At 41.6% G+C, this 18,703-nt stretch overlaps 3 protein-coding genes and 1 non-coding gene across 6 annotated transcripts in view; 3 read left to right on the forward strand and 1 right to left on the reverse strand.

Moving 5' to 3' along the window:
* The first annotated feature begins 930 nt into the window (after positions 1–930).
* TRNAI-AAU (transfer RNA isoleucine (anticodon AAU)) lies at positions 931–1,004 on the forward strand. Its single transcript has one exon. It is a non-coding gene; the product is annotated as a tRNA-Ile (tRNA).
* Positions 1,005–1,494: 490 nt separating this feature from the next.
* ZNF839 (zinc finger protein 839) lies at positions 1,495–10,972 on the forward strand. Of its 3 annotated transcripts, none has more exons than XR_004691971.3 (8): positions 1,495–2,223; positions 3,839–4,738; positions 5,719–5,949; positions 7,153–7,245; positions 7,887–8,030; positions 8,494–8,642; positions 8,920–9,034; positions 10,163–10,972. XR_004691971.3 is itself a non-coding variant. In XM_035105681.3 (8 exons), exons 1-8 carry the CDS (start codon positions 1,840–1,842, stop codon positions 10,489–10,491), a joined length of 2,334 nt encoding a protein of 777 aa, XP_034961572.3. In that variant the 5' UTR covers positions 1,495–1,839; the 3' UTR covers positions 10,492–10,972. The 3 variants fall into 3 exon arrangements, 2 of the variants coding, with proteins under 2 accessions (XP_034961572.3, XP_034961583.3); XM_035105681.3 differs by having other exon boundaries at positions 8,494–8,631; XM_035105692.3 differs by lacking the exon at positions 7,887–8,030 and having other exon boundaries at positions 8,494–8,631.
* A 186-nt stretch (positions 10,973–11,158) lies between these two features.
* CINP (cyclin dependent kinase 2 interacting protein) lies at positions 11,159–17,711 on the reverse strand. Its single transcript, XM_035105707.3, has 5 exons — positions 17,679–17,711; positions 15,765–15,924; positions 15,434–15,560; positions 13,373–13,493; positions 11,159–12,630 (listed from the first exon to the last, which is right to left on the reverse strand). Exons 1-5 carry the CDS (start codon positions 17,683–17,685, stop codon positions 12,428–12,430), a joined length of 618 nt encoding a protein of 205 aa, XP_034961598.1. The 5' UTR covers positions 17,686–17,711; the 3' UTR covers positions 11,159–12,427.
* A 28-nt stretch (positions 17,712–17,739) lies between these two features.
* Positions 17,740–18,703, forward strand: part of TECPR2 (tectonin beta-propeller repeat containing 2) — a 49,114-nt gene continuing 48,150 nt past the window's right edge. Inside the window, exon 1 of the mRNA XM_035105651.3 lies at positions 17,740–17,842. The gene's annotated coding sequence lies outside the window, so the exon portion shown is untranslated. The remainder of the gene's footprint in view (positions 17,843–18,703) is intronic.

Raw genomic sequence — 18,703 nt, forward strand, 5'->3', positions numbered from 1 at the left:
GTAAGCTGAATTGGGAGTAAGTCGCCGTCGAACTTCCGAGTAAGCATGCTTACACTCAGCGCGGCTTACTTCCGAGTAAGAATCTCCTGCTCCATGAAGACACATCTTGAGCATATAGTTAGCAAAATATAGTTGTTTTTGAAAAGGAGGTATGTTACCAAAAGCAACCACCACCCACTGTCAGAATTACAAATTAGTTATTTTGGAGTGGGAGTTGACGTGACAGGCATTCAAAAGGAAATAAATAACATGCTGGTTGAGTCGCTCTTGCAGAAGTCGCCACTTTCAGTACAGAACTGGGATTGCAGGGGTGTCATCTTCACTTGCCTGTGTCCCAGTTCGCCAGATACAGTATACGTATCTGCAACAGCTCCGCGTAATAAGACAACATAGGATCTGAGTAACAGAGATTTTGAAAATCCAGAATTCGAAGGTCTATCCAGCTCTGAAAATCAACCAGCTGTTACACCGTTTGCCCATAACCATTTTTCTCTAGTTACAGGTAGGTAGCCGTGCTGGTCTGACGTAGTCGAAACAAAATAAAAAATATCCTTCCAGCAGCACCTTAAAGACCAACTAAGTTTTTATTTTGGTATGAGCTTTCGTGTGCATGCACACTTCTTCAGATTTTTCTCTAGCTGTTAAAAAAAGGCAAAGCATAGTGTTCACTCGTGTCGATGCTCTGTAATAAATAGCCATTAGACAGACATTAAACGAAGCAGCCCTTTTTCATAACCACAACTACAATTTTTCGCACACTCTCAAATGGATCACTTTTGAACAGCATGCAGATCTGCTTCGTTTTCCAATGAAACACACATTTGTTATTTAAAGAAACGTAAGAAGCACAGTCATTTTGTATAAATTCCAGTCTTCAAAGTTGAGTCACCGAGTAGCAGAAAGAAAGCAAAGGCAAAATGTTCTCCCAGTGGCCGGTTAGCTCAGTTGGTTAGAGCGTGGTGCTAATAACGCCAAGGTCGCGGGTTCGATCCCCGTACGGGCCACGAGGAAGCCTTTTGTTTTTCAATAAAATGTTCGTCCGCCGCAAAACAAAACAAACAAATGCTCGCTTGCCGTAAAATGTAGCTTAGAAAAAGCAAATTTGTTCATTTTGCAAAGAGCAAAAAAGGCGACGGTTATCTTTTTATGTTTCGGATTTTTAGGGGGAAATGCTTGACTTAAAAATAAATGTATCAAGTACAGCAACAAAAACAGAAACCTGTGCTCCACCCGGTTAAGTAAAAACCACCCAGGCTTTATCCTGCGGAGGGGCTGTGCACATTTCTGTACACAGGGATTTCTAACAGATCGCTATGGAGACAAATAAGGTCAGAATACTCATCTTTTGTCAATCCATTTAATCTGCTCGGGGTTTTGAACTTTGACTTTGGCAATACCTTCAATTTTAATAATAATAATAATAACAACAACAACAACAACAATTTAAAGCTTCTCCCTTGGATAATGCAAACAGAACAAAGCATAATTAAGTTGCGGTTTTATTTATTCCTATTTGCCCGTAATCCAGAATGTCCCCATCGAGTTCGCGTCAAAGAGATGAGCAAGTGTACTAAGTGTTCGAAGAGGAAGCACCATGACTCCGGAGAACCTACTACAGTATCGCTTTTGAAGCTAATTTGACCCCGCTCGGCTTCCACTGCCGACGCTTTAACTCTTGCTCCTCCTTCCGCACTCCACCCCTTCGCTGTCGTCACGTACCGCAAACAGCCGAGCCTGATTCCTATTGGTCCGGCACTGTTTGTCCCTCAAGCGCTCGCGGCAGGGGCGGGGCTTAGAGAGACTTCCAACCGACTCCCCTGACAGGAGCTACTCGCTAAGATGGCGGCCTCTGAAGCGAGCCGGCCTGTGGATCAGGACTCGGCGCTCGGCCAGGAGGCCGTTTCCTCTGGGGCTCTTTGGCGCCTACAGCAGCCGGGCGAGACCTTGCCCCTTGGGAAGCAAACGGGGAGGCCCGTCTCCGGGATGCCCGTGAGCCGCCGTATCGCTGGGGCTGCGGCATCGCCTCAAGGGCGGGAAGCCTCTTCTCCAGTAGCCCAGGAAGACGGCCTCACGGCTTCTCATCCCGACTTTCCGGCTCGGGGCTTCAGCTCGGCGACTTCCGCCTCGACTTCGGCGGCCCCGCCGGTGTTCAGTATCCCGCACGACGCGGCGCAGCGGCTGCAGAAGGTGCCCCCTGCCCCCGCCAGGCTCCTGCCGCCCAAGGTATAATAAATAAGCCCGTGGGGTTTATGGGGGGATTTTTCGTGAGGGGTGTGAGGATCGCTGATGTTTAAGTCGTAGAATGGTTGAATCACAGCTTGCGGGACGGAGGGCTGCTGCTATTTATTAATTTAATAAATTTATACACCGCTTTTAATCCGAAGATCTCAGAGTGGCTTACAGCATAAAAACACAAAATACGTATTATTATTATTGTTATTTTGAATTATGGTGCTGGAGGAGACTCTTGAGAGTCCCATGGACTGCAAGAAGATCAAACCTATCCATTCTGAAGGAAATCAGCCCTGAGTGCTCACTGGAAGGACAGGTCCTGAAGCTGAGGCTCCAATACTTTGGCCACCTCATGAGAAGACTCCCTGGAAAAGACCCTGATGTTGGGAAAGATGGAGGGCACAAGGAGAAGGGGACAACAGAGGAAGAGATGGTTGGACAGTGTTCTCGAAGTTACCAACATGAGTCTGACCAAACTGCGGGAGGCAGTGCAAGACAGGAGTGCCTGGCATGCTATGGTCCATGGGGTCACGAAGAGTCCTAAACAACTAAACAACATTGTTATTACTATTGTTAAGTATTTTGTGTTTTTATGTTGTAAGCCGCTCTGGGATCTTGGGCTGAAGGGTGCTATATAATAATAATAATAATAATAATAATAATAATAATGGGTCACCAAAGTGCTACTTTACATGGGGGTGAATAGTTCCCAGGACTGGGTTTAGTGTCCTCTGAATGAGAGAGAGAGCACTGGAAACGTAAGGTGTCTTGGGAGGAAAAGAAATTCTGGATTTCCTGTGTACAAAGCAGGCACTCCTTTGAAGCAGTAGATTTACTGGTGTTTATCCATCACAACCATCACAAGTCTCAACAACCCCCAATTTCAACAACCTCCCGTCATGCGTATGCACTCTCCCATGTGAATGCCCACCGCTCTGTCAGCAACATAAAAAACCCTCGCCTGGGGCGGAGCTTCCCCAAATTTGTGAGCTTCTTTGGGGAACATCACCAAAACTTGCTTAGCTCCGACACTGTCCAGCCCCCCATCACGCCCAGGACACTCTGCCCTCCTCTCCTGCCCTCCTCCACTACTGCTTTCTGCCCATTCTAAAGTTGCATAAGCATCTGCTCTCTCTGTTGAACTGAGGAATGTACCATAAAAAAATAAAATGAGATTCCCAACTTTCACAAATCCTGTCCATTAGTTTCCCATTGATGAAACACCAACTGACCACACTAGACTTTTACCCAGCAATCTGCTTAACAATAGCAAGTCAGTTAGTTAGCAGTTAAAACCAATGATTTCTTCCCTTCTTGATCTCCTTCAGGTCACTGTTAAAAATTCACTCCATTCCCCATAAAACCTTAATTTTAATCTTTACGACAAGGAGATGAACATGTATAATAGTAGTTTCAGGAGTATGCAAGCTAGAGTTTTTTTTTAAAAAGTTGTGCCACAATTTCAGACCAATCTTGACTATGTTTACTTGGATTAAAAGAAACTTTTAAAAAGAAGTGTGTGGTGATCCAGATCAGTTTCTTTTCAAGAATGTACAGAAAACCTTATATGACTTTGTGCTTAAATAAGCTTTATTTTTTCTTACAGCTGTTGGAAACCGTCTGTGTTCAAGTACAGCTAGAACAGAAAAAAGAGAAAGAAAGGTCATTGCTATCTCTTGCAGCAATTCAATCAAAAAATATAACCACTAATCAGCCACTTGAGAAGAATTCCAGGATTGTACCACTCAGTGTTACTAACCCACATATTGTTACAGTGCCTGGACCACAGCAATTTTTGTTATATAAATCTTCTGAACCTACCCTTCAGCTGCTTCTGCAGAGCCCTCTACATCCTCTTGGACAAGTTTCCTCAGGCAAGATAACACATGAACTACTCAATGGACAGAAGAACATATCTGTTACAATATCTGCCTCAGATTATCCAAATGTTACTCTCGCCCCATTTTGTTCAGCAAATTCACTTACAAACCATGAGAAGAAGTACAAATATCATAGAGTTAAAAAATCTCTAAAGGTCAAAACTCGTTCTGGGCGGATTTCAAGGCCTCCCAAATATAAAGCTAAGGATTACAAATTCATTAAAACTAAAGACTTGGCTGACTGTCACCAGTCTGATTCTGATGACTATGCTGAGCTAAGTCTAGAAGATGATGAAGGAGGAGGCAAGGAGAAGGAAGTGTGCTCGTTATTTGGTCCCTTGAACTATGACCTGAAGCCAAAATTGTTTAAATGTCAAAGCTGTGAAAAATCTTACATAGGAAAAGGAGGATTAGCACGGCATTATAAACTTAATCCAGCTCATAGGCAGGAAGAATATTCACAATCTTCTCCTATAAATAGACAGTTACTGGAGTGTACTGGGCAGACAAGTTGTGAAAGTATGCATCAGATGCTTTCACCACCACTAATTACTGCCCCTTTAATAAATAAAATTGGATCAGCTGTAGACTTGAAAAATAATCTTCCTATAGAGAATGAGCAACAGGTAAGAGAAATATATATATTTCTACAGTATTTCAGATTATCCAGGGAATGGTCAGCTTATGCCATCTGCCTTTCTAGAGCAAGCTGGATCTCCCTCTGCCACTTATATAAATCCAGTTCATGGCTACAGGAATCTTATACAATAGGCTTCATTGAATGGCGTTGCTGGAATATTTTTAAAAACTGCACTATTGACGCTTCTAATTCTAAAAGCTAGTAGCTCTTTAAAGTTAGACAGTAGGGAAACAGGTGTATTCCATTCTTATCCCTGCAGTATGAAGAGGGAATTAGTATGGGATAGAGGCTGCTGGTAACGTTTAAGTATTTAATGGACAATCTAATCCAAAGGCAATTTCTAATCAATGTAATGGGGAAGCATACCATACAAAAAATCCTTTTCATGAATGGCATTTGTCTTATGAAAGCAATACTGTATTGATACATGCATGTCCTAACAGATCTTCAAATACTGTGAATTATTGGTCATGATTACTGGATAGATAAGGTAACTGGTGTAAAAGTTGCTAGTAGTCTCAGTGCCTTCCTCCTTCTGATTTGCAAGATTCATGTTGAAGCTTCCTTGCAAGTAGCAAGCAAATGAAAACTGCTTACCAGCTGCAGTAATTCCAGTGTTCCAGCTGGAACATTGAGGCACCATTGTTTTGCCTTGTTGCACTATCCATGTTCCTTACCGTGTCAAAAAGTTGGTAGTCCTTGTTTCTGGAAGTAGACAGGGTTATGTGAAAATAAATCCTAAAACAGCAAAGTTAGCAGCACATGCAAACCATAATGATGTGACATCACGGTGCATTCAAGGTAGGAGAAAAGGTGTTTGCCATCTTGTTTTGAAGTGAGATGTGGGAAGTATATGTGCCTTTTAACTTAGTTTTATAGGATAATGTTAGTATAATTATTCCAAAGTGAAAAATTAATACATGAAGTCAAAACTGTTTAAAGCATTCTTATGAACATTTTTTAAAGTCTTCTACATCTACAGAAGATGGAAAGTTAATAGAAGATCAAAACACTGATTTATTGTATTTGGATCCTGGAAGACCCCGACAACCAAGAAGGTGTGGCCGACCAAAGACAGTTGAAAGATCAAGGTATTCTGGAAGATATAGCAGACGCAGTCAGTTCTCTTCAAAGTGTCTTAATAGTATGTCGGCAGAGCACCACAGTATATTTAGAAGGAAAGCTAGGCTAAAAGAGGTATGGTTCCTTTACACAATTGTTCATGCTCGCTTGTCTAGTGATAGTTTCTCCATTAGGCTATAGTGCTCACAATACAATCTTAAGCATGTTTACTGCTGGGTCTCATTGTGCTCAGTGGGTCTCATTGAGCTCAGTGGGACTTAAACCTTCTTTAAAAAGGTGGACGTTTCCCCATTTCTGAACTATCTAGCCCTCTGGGATTTACACCAGTCCATCTCCTCACCCTCCTTGAATGACTTTGCCTAGCTGGAATGTGTTGTTGTACCTTAATAGTACCTTACTTACTTGAGTGGATAGATACGTGTGTGCATGTGTGTTGAAACCTATGACTTTTGTGTAGTTGGAAAAAGATCCTACAGTACAAAGTAAAAAACCTCAAGCACTTTTGCCAGCTGCCCTTGCCACCATTGGCTTATGGCTTCAAGAACGTTGCTCATGAGGAAATGGTGCTCCAGGATTGACAAAGGTTCCCCATCCCTTAGTTAGACTCATCCATTTAAAATGTTTTGATAACTTGAAAAGGTGTCTCAGTTGGGCAACACACATTCCTGAAATTATTTTTGCTATAAGTACAGTATAAAATGGGGAGATGGCTGGTGCTATTTTATAAGAACTATGTTTCTAAGGGTGCCTGCTGCTTCATCTAAGAACAAGCATGGCCGTCTCATCAAAGCTTTTATACTGTACATATGTGACAACCATATCATATCTGCAGATTCAACCATTTTAAAATACCACAATTTTGTTATCTGTTGAAAGACTTACTATTTTTTATTTCAGAATCTGCCAGCTAAGATTCTACTTGGTAACTAGCCTTTCATGTAGTAAATGAGGCTTTGGAGAGGCTCTCTTGAAAACTTGGATAAAGTTTCTGCCCATGGCAAAATAATCCAATTGTGTGTGCTTCACACAAGTTGTACATGTTTTCTGCATTAGTTTTGATCATCTCCATGCAGGAAGAATGTTGTGTGAGGTGGCCCCTAGATATAACTGCTGGGATTTTAAAATTGAATTTATTCTGGCAATGACTCATAAGAACTGTCTCCTAACATTGACACTTCTCAGTGATTTATCTGTTTTCTGTAATAAATTGCTCAGATATCATGCATTTTTCTTTGTCCATTTCCATGTATTTAGACTTGGCGTTTTAGCGATTTGACTTTATGGCTTCTCTAAAGAAATTATTATGGTCTTTAATAGCTGATTCAGCAATGTGCCAATGAAGATTTTATGGAGCTGGCTCTTCCACGCTTTACAACACTTGTTACTGTATCTGAATTCCTGTTGATGAAGGTAAGATACATCTTGCAAACTTAGTGTAAAATGCACAAAAAAACGAATAAATACTATCTTCAAATGTGCATTTAATCTCCTATAGTCAAACTCTTTAAACTTGAGTCTCTCATGCAGATATGAACAAAAATAGGATGAAACCGGATTAACCAGGAAGAGTACAAGGAATTACATGGTAGAAGATTGAATAAGTGGGACACATCACTTTCCCTGCTGTATTTGAAGTTATAGTTTGAGAAAGTCAACAATTTTATTTCATTCTTTATGGAAATATAGATTAGTACAGTAAGTTATTCCAGTGAGATATTTTTCTCGTAACAGGTAGATAGGAGTTACAGTTCTTAACATAATCTTCCTGGATCTTGAACCACAGCCTCTGTTGTCTAGTTTTCTTAACTCCAGTCCCTACTTCTCCAGACTCTGTTTAACATAAGATCAATTTAAGCCAACGACAAGCAGATGGACTGACAGCTCTGATCCAAACCAATGTGGTCAAGATAGGGGACTTGCTGGAGAGGTTCAAATAGTGCTTTCTGCCTTTAATCGCCTGTTACTTCTTTGCATTATAATAGGCTTGAATGGTACTTAGAGCACCTGATTGTGAATTTGCTCATATTCATGTAGTTTTTGTTACTAAACAGGTAGAAAAAAATTGTCCAGCAAAAGCACTCTTTCCAGAAGTATACCGGGAATTTGAAGAGCTGCACACTATAGTAAAGAAAATGTGCCAAGACTATTTGAGTACTCCTGAATTAAACAACCCTCTGGCAATAAAAAACCCAAAGGTATGTTGGGTAGTTCCGTGTGTGGCTGTGAATCAAGATCCAGTAGCTAAACTGAGTGCAGCAGGTGAAACTGAACATATTTTCTTTAAAAGAAGGAGTTTGAAGATAAATAGCAAATATTGAAGATAAGCAGAAATTAAGTACATTTTATTTTATATTTGCGCTTCTATCTTTTGCTTTTAGGCCTACATGCTAAGATCAAATATAGTACCTTGGAGTAAAAAACAATCACCACAATAATTAAATATTAAATTTAAATTTAAAAATTAAATTTAACTATTAAATAATAGTTAAATAAGGCAAATGGGCAAATTTAGCAGGGGTTCAAATACTTTTCCCGCTCACTGTACATGTCCTGCTGGCTTACCCCCTGTAAATAAGAATTTTGAAATAATGGAATTTACTGGGAATAAATTGTGTATTACTGCTCTAAGACAAAAATATTGTGTCTCGTCTTTCATAGGTGGCTGAATCTCTAGGAATTATAGGCGGTGATCTTGAAATGCAAATGGTTCAAACAATAGACTCTTCACCCGAGTGTACTAAAATTGCTGATGCGCGTGTATGTACAGAGATTTTGGGACAGAAACGAGCAACTGAGGTATAAAATAGGTGAATTCTACCAAATCAATAATACTCTAAAAACCTTGTAGCATATTTAACTTTGCTTGTGCTTTTTTGCTTGTATATGTCTTGCTGAAAATAAGCTGTTGCATACTTGGTCTTTATATAATAAAGCAAACCATACTTTTGTGGCATTAAGTTCATTCACTTGGATTCTTGTGTGGCACGAAGTGCTGCCAAATGAATAGAGCTTTTTAAAATATTGGAATAATTTTAAAAAGTTGATATTTGATGAATATGATAAGTTTATTTTCTCTCTCAACAGGGTTCAGATGAAACGTTGCCATTTGCAAAAAAGATCAGAGCTGAAAATTTGTTACAAAGTGTGACTATCAGTTCAAGTCATGGTGAAATAAAGGAAAGAAGTCCTGCATATGAAGGTATGTGAATTCTAATATCTCCATTCTCTCCTGAAGATAAAATTATGTGCAAATAGCTAGGAAGCTGAAAGAGTACAATGACCCTTTAAATTGTAGTGGTATAAGTCTAAAAATAATGTTGAGTAGGGAGAGAGAGAGAAAGGAAACTTCGCTAAAATTTTGCTGTATCCTTCACACTTGCATTCTCCCTTCTTGCCAAGGTACTTAATGCATAGGTTTTCCAAAAGTTTTTTTTCCTTTATTGGTGATTTTAACCCAGATTTCACTAAATGAATGTCAATACTGTTGTTTTACAAACACAAGCTTAAAGCCCCATTGGGCATACAAAACTAACTATACCTTTGTTTAGCTCTCAACCTATATGGAAAGGAAATGTGATATAATGCAAGTATACTTTCAGGGATAAATGTTAACACTGCCGAGCAGATTTTTAAAAAAATCTGTTGCCAAAGTAGAAGCTGTTTATAAACTATTGATTCTATTATACTACTTAATGCCTAATATTATACTTAAACAGCTTAATTTTTTATATGGGTAGTGTAAGGGGGAGAGAGTATAGAGAACCTCCCCCTATCATCAGGAGCAGCTCCTCCCCAAGCAGCCATGGAAGCGCAGGGTCTGAAGGAGCAAGTCAGGAAGCAGAGAGGGAGAGCCAGGGCTCCGGCAGCAGGGAAGAGCCCCTGCTCCAGAGGCGGGAAGAGAGAGAGACGGAAAGGGGGGAGAGGGAAAAGACGGAGCATAGACCCTTTCCCCCGGCAGCGGAATTAAGGAGGAGGAGAAAAGAGAGGAGATTCGCTGTCCCCAGGCTCTTATGTTGGTCAAAGGGGCGAAAAGGGGCAGTGCCAGATTCTGACACGGAATAACGCGGACATGAAACCGACAGCTCATCACACTGTAAATAATGTGCACCAATAAAGACTCTGAAAGACAAGTTTGTGGAGAGTCGTTACTCAGGAATAGCCGTAATAACCTCTGACAGGTAGCATATACCACAATTATATACCACAATCAGGTGGTATATAATTTTTATGAAATAAATATTATTTTACAATACACTTTCCTTTTTGTCTGTTTTGAAAAGCATGCATGTAAACTTAAGTTTTGTGTTTTTTAACTTGATTTTTTTAGGTTTCCCCCCAGAACAGAACTGCGGAGCAAACATTTGCACTGGAAATACATTACAGCAAAAGGAGCGCCACAAATCACTTGAACTAGAAGCTTCAAATGAGATTGCAGATACAGATCAGTTCCTGCAAGGGAAGGCTGAGATCTTACAACCTGCAAGCGTATCAGGGTTGGAGTGTTCAGGCTACCTATTCTCACAGAGTGAAAGGTTGCCACTTGCCAGTTCAGAAAGTTCACAAGAAAAGATGGTAGCAGCGTACACAGGTTGTAATGCAGCAAGCAGACTAAGTGTGTTTGAGATTTGTAACTCCACAGCATCAAAAAAAAGCTAATCAAAATCCTTCCTTGTCAGTGCATGAAGAAAGCAATCATAATGAAAAATATCAAGAATCTCAGGAAGAAGTGAGGATTTTGTCATTAATAGATCGTGAACATCCTAGGGTATCTGATTAAGCAAAATCTTCCCAGATTAGTAACCTGGCAGTAGCTAATCCATTTGGGTCTCAATGAGATAGCGTTTCTATATGAGCTTTGAAAACTCATTGACAATCGATTAAAAAGATGACTGGATGAGCTCGAAACTCTTCTCTAGGGAAATGAAATAGTTCAGGCTTTGCCTCATCCTGGTGCTGCTGTCTTTTTCCACCAGTGTTGTAACCAAATTGATGATCCTGCTATGCACTAACACATTCAAGTTCTTTGGAAAGTACAGAGGCTCTTTTAAACAACATTGTTCACACAGGGAACTTGCTCAGAGTAAAGCCATTATAAAAATATATGGGTTTTTTTAATAAAAAAAAATCTTGAAATGTGTATTTTTGTTAACAAATCTAATTTTCTGCTGCTTGTGACCTTTGTGCAATTACAACTAACATGACTGAAGAGTAACTAGAATTCTATGTAAACTGCACTGTTTACCAAACTGATCCATTTTTTGGACACAACTTATTACCAAAATTACACTGCTTTTTGACTTAAACAGTAAGATCAGGAACCAGCTCATTGGTAATAACCTTTTAATAAAATTGATAATCTGTGCAAAAAAAAAGGTAATGACATTCAATGCTGGACATTAAACTGTAATTGATGGTTTATCTAGTTCAAATTAAAGGTACTACATATACTATCCTTGACACCTTGGGTGTGTCAGGTCATTTTGATGTTTTGAACACAGGAGCTGCTCTAAAGCTGCTAAGCATAGAGGGATTGTATTGCAGTCAGTTACGAAGTGAAAGCTTCAATCTGGTAAGTAGGTCACTGTTATATTTGGATATTTATTATCTGGAAGAGTGGGCCTCCATGTCCCCAAGATTAATCCAATCCCCCAACATACAGACTTCAGTGATAGACAGATTTAGATAATTTCCCAGAGTAGCAGCAGTTCTAAAAAGCATATGCCTCTAGGCACAACCTGAGCAGAAATGGTAATGTAGCATTTGCCTAATGTTAACAATTTTCTGTTGACTCTTTAAAGTAGAAATGCAAAAAGGGCCTAATAGCCATTGGTGCCTGGAAAAAAATGGCCCAGGCAGCTAGGATGCTGAGAATGGCAGGAGGCTGTTAGTGCTTTGCCTCTTGTATGTGTTTCCTGAAATCCCCAGTGCTTTCTGTGCTGTCATGGCCTAGCAACAGAGGCAAGGATGGGCCTTTATGGGATTTACACATCGGCCTTGTAATCCAAGGCTAGAGCCAGGCAGTGTAGTTTGGGTGCTCCCCCTTATTCATGTGTTAACTTTTCTCATAGCCCTGGTGAAAGATCCAGCTACAGTCATATTTAGATTATAAATGAGAGTGCGCTGATGCACTCAGGTACTGCTAGCGGGTTTTACCCAGGCATATAGTTGGCCATTGAGAACAGTATGCTTGACTAGATAGACCATTGGCCTAATCCAGCAGGCTCCTCTTACACTCATGGTGTGAAAGTTCAGACTTTAAAACAAAAGAAAAAGGAGTTCAACTGGATATTGAAATATGTGAAAGCAGATTTTTAGAGACCCTAAAGTTAATCAAGCTCTGTTTTAGAATTGTTTTGATTCTATTATTTTACAAAAATGTATATAAATCTGGCTGGTACTAAAACCTCTAAGTGGTTTTGTTTGTTGTAATCCCAATATGGGACCTGCTAGGTAGATATCCCGGTAATCTTAGAAAATAAAACAGACTTTATTAAAAAGTTGGAACTATAGAAAAATAAACACAATGCAATTTATATAATGTATTAGCAGTGCAGTTCAAGGCAAATGCAACTTTATAAAGTGGTAGGAAAGGTTAGACCAGCCTGTGTCCTGTTTCCAATAGCATGCTTTCTAGTAATACTTGGCTGGTATTCTCAATGTAGGGCTGGTATAACCATGATGACAAGTAGGCCATCAGGAGATCTTGGTCAGCGGTATGTGCAATCTCTTGCACAATAGTTTGCTTGAGTTTTAGTTCCTTCGAGTACATGTTCAAGAGCTTTCCAGAAACTTCATCTGAAACAGAAAAATTAAATCAAAAAGTAGCTCTGGAAATATCTAGGCATTCCGAATATGGCTTAGAACAGCAAATGAAGCGAATAATGTGCACTAACTTTGTCCCCACCCTCCTCACAATTAGATGCTGTGTTTCCTAGCAACTGTCTGCAGCGAGAAAACATCCTGTAGCCCTGTGCACTTTGAAAGCCTGAATTTTCTTTTTTCAGGGTTTCAAAATGCATAGATGCAGCCATGATTCCAGGAGCCTTCCCTGCTGCAGACAGTTTGCTAGGGAACATATGGCGAACGGGGTACAGCTACCACCCCCTCCAAGTGCATACTCTCGTATGTACTGACGAAGCCATAATTCAGAATGCCTGAGTAGTGCTCTAATTTTCCTTCATACCGGTATTACAAATGCTGAACATACTACATTGCTAGCTAGATTGCTGGCCTATAGTTTTTAAGCTTTAGAATTAGTTAACTCATCTTCCATCCCTCAAGTTCCATATTTCTCCTGTTGCATAATTTTTTTAAAAAAAACTTATTTGGTTTCAACATATGGAATTCTAGGAACTGATGTGGGTTGATGATGTGAAGCATTCTCTCCTGACAGCTTTGGTTGCCTTGCATATTTGCAATTCAAGCAATATAAGCTAAATTTAATTTCTTTAGCTCACAGTATTTCACTCTCATTTTCAAATAAATATGCTTCAGCAGAAAGAAATAGCAGTATCTCAAAAAGGAAGAATTTACTCACAGAAGTAAGGAATGGGCCACGTGTGAAAGAATGGTGTCTTCTGATCTCCATAATATGCTTCTAAGTCACAGATCCCTTTAGTAGTGGAACATAGTTTTTCCATTTTCTGTTGTATTTTTGCCTAACAAAGTTTAAGTGTCTGTGTAAGAAGCTAGTATTTTGTAACCAACAGTAAAATCCTAACCACGTCTATTCAGAAGTTACAGTGAATTTTATGTTGGAACTGCCCTGAAATCTGCAGATGAAGAGCGGTATACAAATTTAATAAACAATAATAATTAATAAATACCATATTTATGTGAATCTAATGCACCTTCAAATCTAATGTGCACCTCAGTTTTCAAAACCTTGAAACAAAAAAAAGTACAGTGGTACCTTGGGTTACAAACGCTTCGGGTTACAGACCCCCCCTAATCCAGAAGTAGTACCTCAGGTTAAGAACTTTACTTCAAGTTGAGAAAAGAAATCACGTGGCGGCAGTGGGAGGCCTCATTAGCTAAAGTGGTACCTCAGGTTAAGAATGGTTTCAGGTTAAGAATGGACCTCCAGAACGAATTAAGTTCATAACCAGAAATACCACTCTGTTTGCTATGTCTGTGTTTTTCAAGCTTGCAATTGAATCTAATGCACCATCAAATCTAATGCACACTCTAATTTCCGTGACATAATTGGGCCAAAATGGTGCACATTACATACGAGTAAATAATGTAATAATAACAACAACAATAAATAAATAAACGTGCAATCCTAGTCCCACCTACCTGGCCTAACCTCAACTGAATTCAATGTGACATTTCTGAGTACACATGGATACGACTGCAGCTTAACTTATGTTCTATCTGTGCAGGCTACTCAATCCCTACTTTCAGCAACTCAGAAATTTCACAGCCAGGGAACTTTTATTACAAAGACTAGATAACTGGTGAGAGGGTGGGGAGGGGTATTACTCAGAAGGGTGGTGGGAATGGGTGATTGGCTGATAGGTGTGGTAAACCTGTTGATGACAACTGCAATTGGTCTTACAGGAAAAAGCAAGGGGTGAGATGGCTAAAATCATCTCACCCCTTCATGTATAATGAGATAAGAATCCAATGTCCTTATTCAGACCAGGTCTCTCCATGGTTTTAAGCTTGGTAATGAGTTGCAATTCAGCAACTTCTCTTTCCAGTCTTTTTCTGATTTTTTTCTGTAATATGACAGCTACTTTGAGATCTTGTATAGAATGTCCTGGAAGATTGACGTGTTCTCCTACTGGTTTCTGTGTCTTGCTTTTTCCTGTAAGACCAATTGCAGTCGTTAACAGTTCAACAGGTTTACCACACCTATCAGCCAATCACCCATTCCCACCACCCTTCTGAGTAATACCCCTCCCCACTCTCTCACTATATATAAGGGTCTGGTGACTTCTGTTTCAGTGTATCTGAAGAAGTGTGCATGCACACGAAAGCTCATACTAATAACAGACTTACCGTAGTTGGTCTCTAAGGTGCTGCTGCAATTAATTTTTTTATTTTGTTTGGATTAGAGACAAATCACTAATTAAGGTATTCAGTCAGTACTGGACTAAAATTAGTAGTTCTCAAAGGGCATTTTTCACAACAAAACATTAAGAATAGCTTCAGTTCTCCCTTCTGAATGTTTTGCACAGAAGAGATTCATTTTTCATTTGGTTGATTGCTCCATTAGGTAGATTTGCATATAATTCTTATACCCTCTCTTTTGCTCTCTTGTGACGGGATGTTGTTTTGAATATTCATGGAAAACATGGTTGAAAAGAAGACCTCTAGATCTCCCACCAGTGGCTATGGCCTCTCCCTCTCCAGACAAGGGTTCAGAAACTGCCCATGAGTTTCATTTAGGTGCTCTGCAATGTGTCCATAAAAATACAGTTAAAAATTACACGGCATCTAGCAGAGTGTGTTATAATTGCTACAACCTGCAGAAAAATCACTTAACTGGTCCCCTGGGTTGGGGAAAGTTTTTGGAACCACTGACCTATAGGAGGATGGTGGAAGCAAAAATGCAGTGGGGGGTCCTAATAAGAGAAATAGAGTACAGTACCATGTTTTCAAAAGTATCAAGTAGTTCTGTACAGCACTCCTCCAATTCTACATTGTAGTCAACTGGTCGTCTTCCGGACTCTGAAGCAATATTATCATGTTCTATTTCCAACTTGGCGTCTTTGCACCTAAAGAAAAATATCATTCACTGTAGGAGCTCTGCCCCTCTGACAACTCCTACCCCTTGTTTCCTATAATATATAGGGTCAGCTGTAGTCCGTGCATAATGCAAGGTAAATTGTTACATTCATATCACGCAGATTTTAAAATATCATGGCCTAGGGTAATAAATTTGCATTGGAACCATCAACAAGATCTTTCAATATACTTACTCTGCAGAAATTTTGATGTTCACGATTTTGGTGGCAGTGGTAAATCCCTTATTATTCAGAGTTTCCCACTTCATCATTAAATTATGCCAGTCTGCTGCATTATCTTTAATTTTTCTTGCACTGATGGATAATACAGGTGTCCTGGGAGATGAGCCTTTGGCTAATCAAAAACACAACAATAAAACCCTTTAAATAGGAAGAGGGAAAATATGTGAGACATTTTAGACTGCTGGTGACAATTTTTTTTTGTAATGTAATAACTAAACAACAAACCCTATTCTCATTGTTTTGTGAAGTTTCAGCCTCTATCTTCACCTGGCACTTTGCTTCAAACCTTCAATAAGAGGTTTTATTTCATTGATAGAAAACTGACAGGTCTCTGCCCACTGCAACACTGTGCGCCTGCCCATTGCCCATCACCCAAATGTGAAGACGACGACCAACCCAACTGCGAGCTGGGATTGTAGTAGCATCGCAGGATCATCTCGCTTCCTTCCTTCGCAACCCCACAAATCCTTCCCAAAATTCTCCCTCCTCCCTGCCTCCCTTCAGAAACAGAAACAGTCTCTCAACTCCCTCCTCGCAGCCACCTCGCAACATCTCCAGTGCCGGATATACGTATAAGCTAAACAAGCTATAGCTTAGGGCCCCACTCTCTTGGGGGACCCCAAAAAATGTAAAGGAAAAAAACTAGATGTACATTTTCAAAATATAAGATAAAAACAAATAAACCTACATACAGCAATAGTGTTTTGTGTTGTGTAGGCTCCCATGATTTAAGTCATGGGCCCCGCCTGCTAGCCTGCTCCCTAAAATATCACTGGTTTGCTCATATCTATATATACCATGTTTCCTCTTTTTTAAGACACCGTCTTATAACTTTTTTCCTAAAAAAAACCAGGGTGGCTTACTTTCGGTGGGATGTCTTTTTTTTTTAATTGCCGGTATGGTTTTTACGGCTCAGGGCGCTGCTGGGCTCTCTTGAGTGCTTGGCGCTGCAGCAGCCACCGGTTCCGGGTGGCGGGGCGGCAGGCGTTCTTGGCCGGGCTAGGTGGCGGCGCTGGCTCAGGCGCTCTGCCTGCCACTGCAGGGCGTTCCAAGCTCCTTGGCCGGGCCAGGCAAGGAAGAAGCAGTGAGCCCAGTGGTGACGGCAAGCATGGAAGCGGCAGGGACGGCGGTGGACGAGAAGGCGGAGCGCGGGGATGCAGCCAGCAAGACAGGAGCGCAATCAGCTGTTAAGCGGAGCACTTGGAGTGCCGCTTCACAGCTGATTGCGCTCCTGCAGTGCTGGCCGCATGGAGTGACTGTGAGTGGAGGTGCCTGTGGGGGTTGGTTTCCGCGGCGTGGAAGTATGGCTTATTTTCGGGGTATGTCTTATATTTCTCAAATGCTTAAAAACCCTGCCATGGCTTACTTTATGACTACGTATTTAAAAAAGGGGAAACAGGGTAGGGTGCCTACATTCTGCATGTGCAAATGGCTTTAGATACGGTACCTATTAGGTCCATAAATGACAACCTATACAGCATATATTCGACACAAAAAACAGCGACCATTTGTTGTTGACAAAGGACATATAAAGGGCGCCATTACCTTCAGGAGCTTAGGGCTTCATCAAACCTAAATCCGGCCCTGAACACTTCCTTATAGTTCTGAAGTCGGAGGCCAACCCTGCCTCCAGTGGCGGGGAGTTCCACCGTTTCGCTACCCTCAGCTATCTCCAGCTTCATCGCACCCCCACCCCCACCCCCAGTCCTGGTATTACTAGAGAGGAAGGAAAAAACTGCTGGGTTGTGGCGCCCCCCTCCCAATGCGCCTTTCTCCAGCAACCGCTTTCCCTGGTGGAGGCTGGGGCTGCACCCGAAGGAGCTGCAGGCCGCGCTCCCGCCCGCTGCCTGGGGAAGAAGCGCTTACCGGCCATCTCCGCCGACACCCGAGGCCTACGCCGCTCCCTCCCCTCGGAAGTGCGCTCACGTCCGGCTCCGCCCAGCTTCGCCGCCCAGCGCTGGAGACCCAGCGCCGCTGGGCCTGGGGGCAACGCGGGAGCTCAGGCCCCGGCCGCAGCCCCTGCTGCTGAGGTGAGTCGGGCAGCCTAGCGCAGCGGGGAGGCAGAGGGTGGGAGCCTCCTGGCTGGGCAGCCCTTCCTCCCTTCCTTCCTTCCTTCCTTCCCTTAAGGGCTTCTCGGCTGGCTGCAGGAAGCGATAAGAAGCGGAGAGAGGGACGCTCACCGTCTGGAGAACCCCCCTTTTATGCATTCCTTCCCGGGTTTCCTTTTGAGAGACCTGGCGCTGGAAACACGTGTCGAGGCTCCGTCCAGACGAGCTCTGGGCGGTTGGTCTGCTTCTGTGCCCGCTAAGGCGCGCACAGAGGATGCTGCTTGCCTTGAGCATCTCTTGCGGTGGTGAAGCGGGGGCGCATGTTTGGGAACCGCCGAGTGCTGGGTTTGTTTACCTCCTTTAGTGTATTTCGGCCGCCTTGCCTGCCTACGTGCTTCAGGTAGGGTGGTTGGGCTTCCCAACAGTGCTGATTATTACTCTATCGATTAATGGGGTCTCTTAATTCTGCCCTCTTCTATCACTCATGGGTTAGAATTGTCACTGCATTGAGGAGGAAGGACAAAAATCCACCCATAAGTTTTCCCCTCTCCCATTAGTCTTTTCCTTTCTTTCTTTCTTGGAGATTCGTGCTTTCCTCTTCATGCCCTTCTTAGCAAAACAAATACAGTACAGTAATGCAACTTCTAGACGGCATTAAAATGGGGGTGGGTTGGGTGGGAATGGTATCTCTTTAAGCAACTTCTCTCGCTGCTGCACAGTTTGCAGAATTAATATTGCAGCATCCACCCTTAACAGCTCCTGGGTTCCTGAAATGAAAACATATTCCGAGAAACATTTTCCATCCTAAATATCTGTAGCTAGGAAAATGGCAAGGTTCCTGAT

Source organism: Zootoca vivipara, chromosome 1 (genome assembly GCF_965207765.1).
Source record: "Zootoca vivipara chromosome 1, rZooViv2.hap1.1, whole genome shotgun sequence".
NCBI classification, from domain to species: domain Eukaryota; kingdom Metazoa; phylum Chordata; class Lepidosauria; order Squamata; family Lacertidae; genus Zootoca; species Zootoca vivipara.

What these genes read in the sequence shown, in the direction of transcription:
- ZNF839 (XM_035105681.3), top strand. Translation starts at nt 1,840, where the DNA reads ATGGCGGCCTCTGAAGCGAGCCGGCCTGTGGATCAGGACTCGGCGCTC. An exon ending in CTGAATTCCTGTTGATGAAG is followed by an intron (nt 7,246 to 7,886) that starts GTAAGATACATC and finishes GTTACTAAACAG; the next exon opens with GTAGAAAAAAATTGTCCAGC. An exon ending in AAGAAGTCCTGCATATGAAG is followed by an intron (nt 9,035 to 10,162) that starts GTATGTGAATTC and finishes TGATTTTTTTAG; the next exon opens with GTTTCCCCCCAGAACAGAAC.
- CINP (XM_035105707.3), bottom strand. An exon ending in AACATCAAAATTTCTGCAGA is followed by an intron (nt 15,561 to 15,764) that starts GTAAGTATATTG and finishes ATTTTTCTTTAG; the next exon opens with GTGCAAAGACGCCAAGTTGG. An exon ending in GTGGCCCATTCCTTACTTCT is followed by an intron (nt 12,631 to 13,372) that starts GTGAGTAAATTC and finishes TTTCTGTTTCAG; the next exon opens with ATGAAGTTTCTGGAAAGCTC.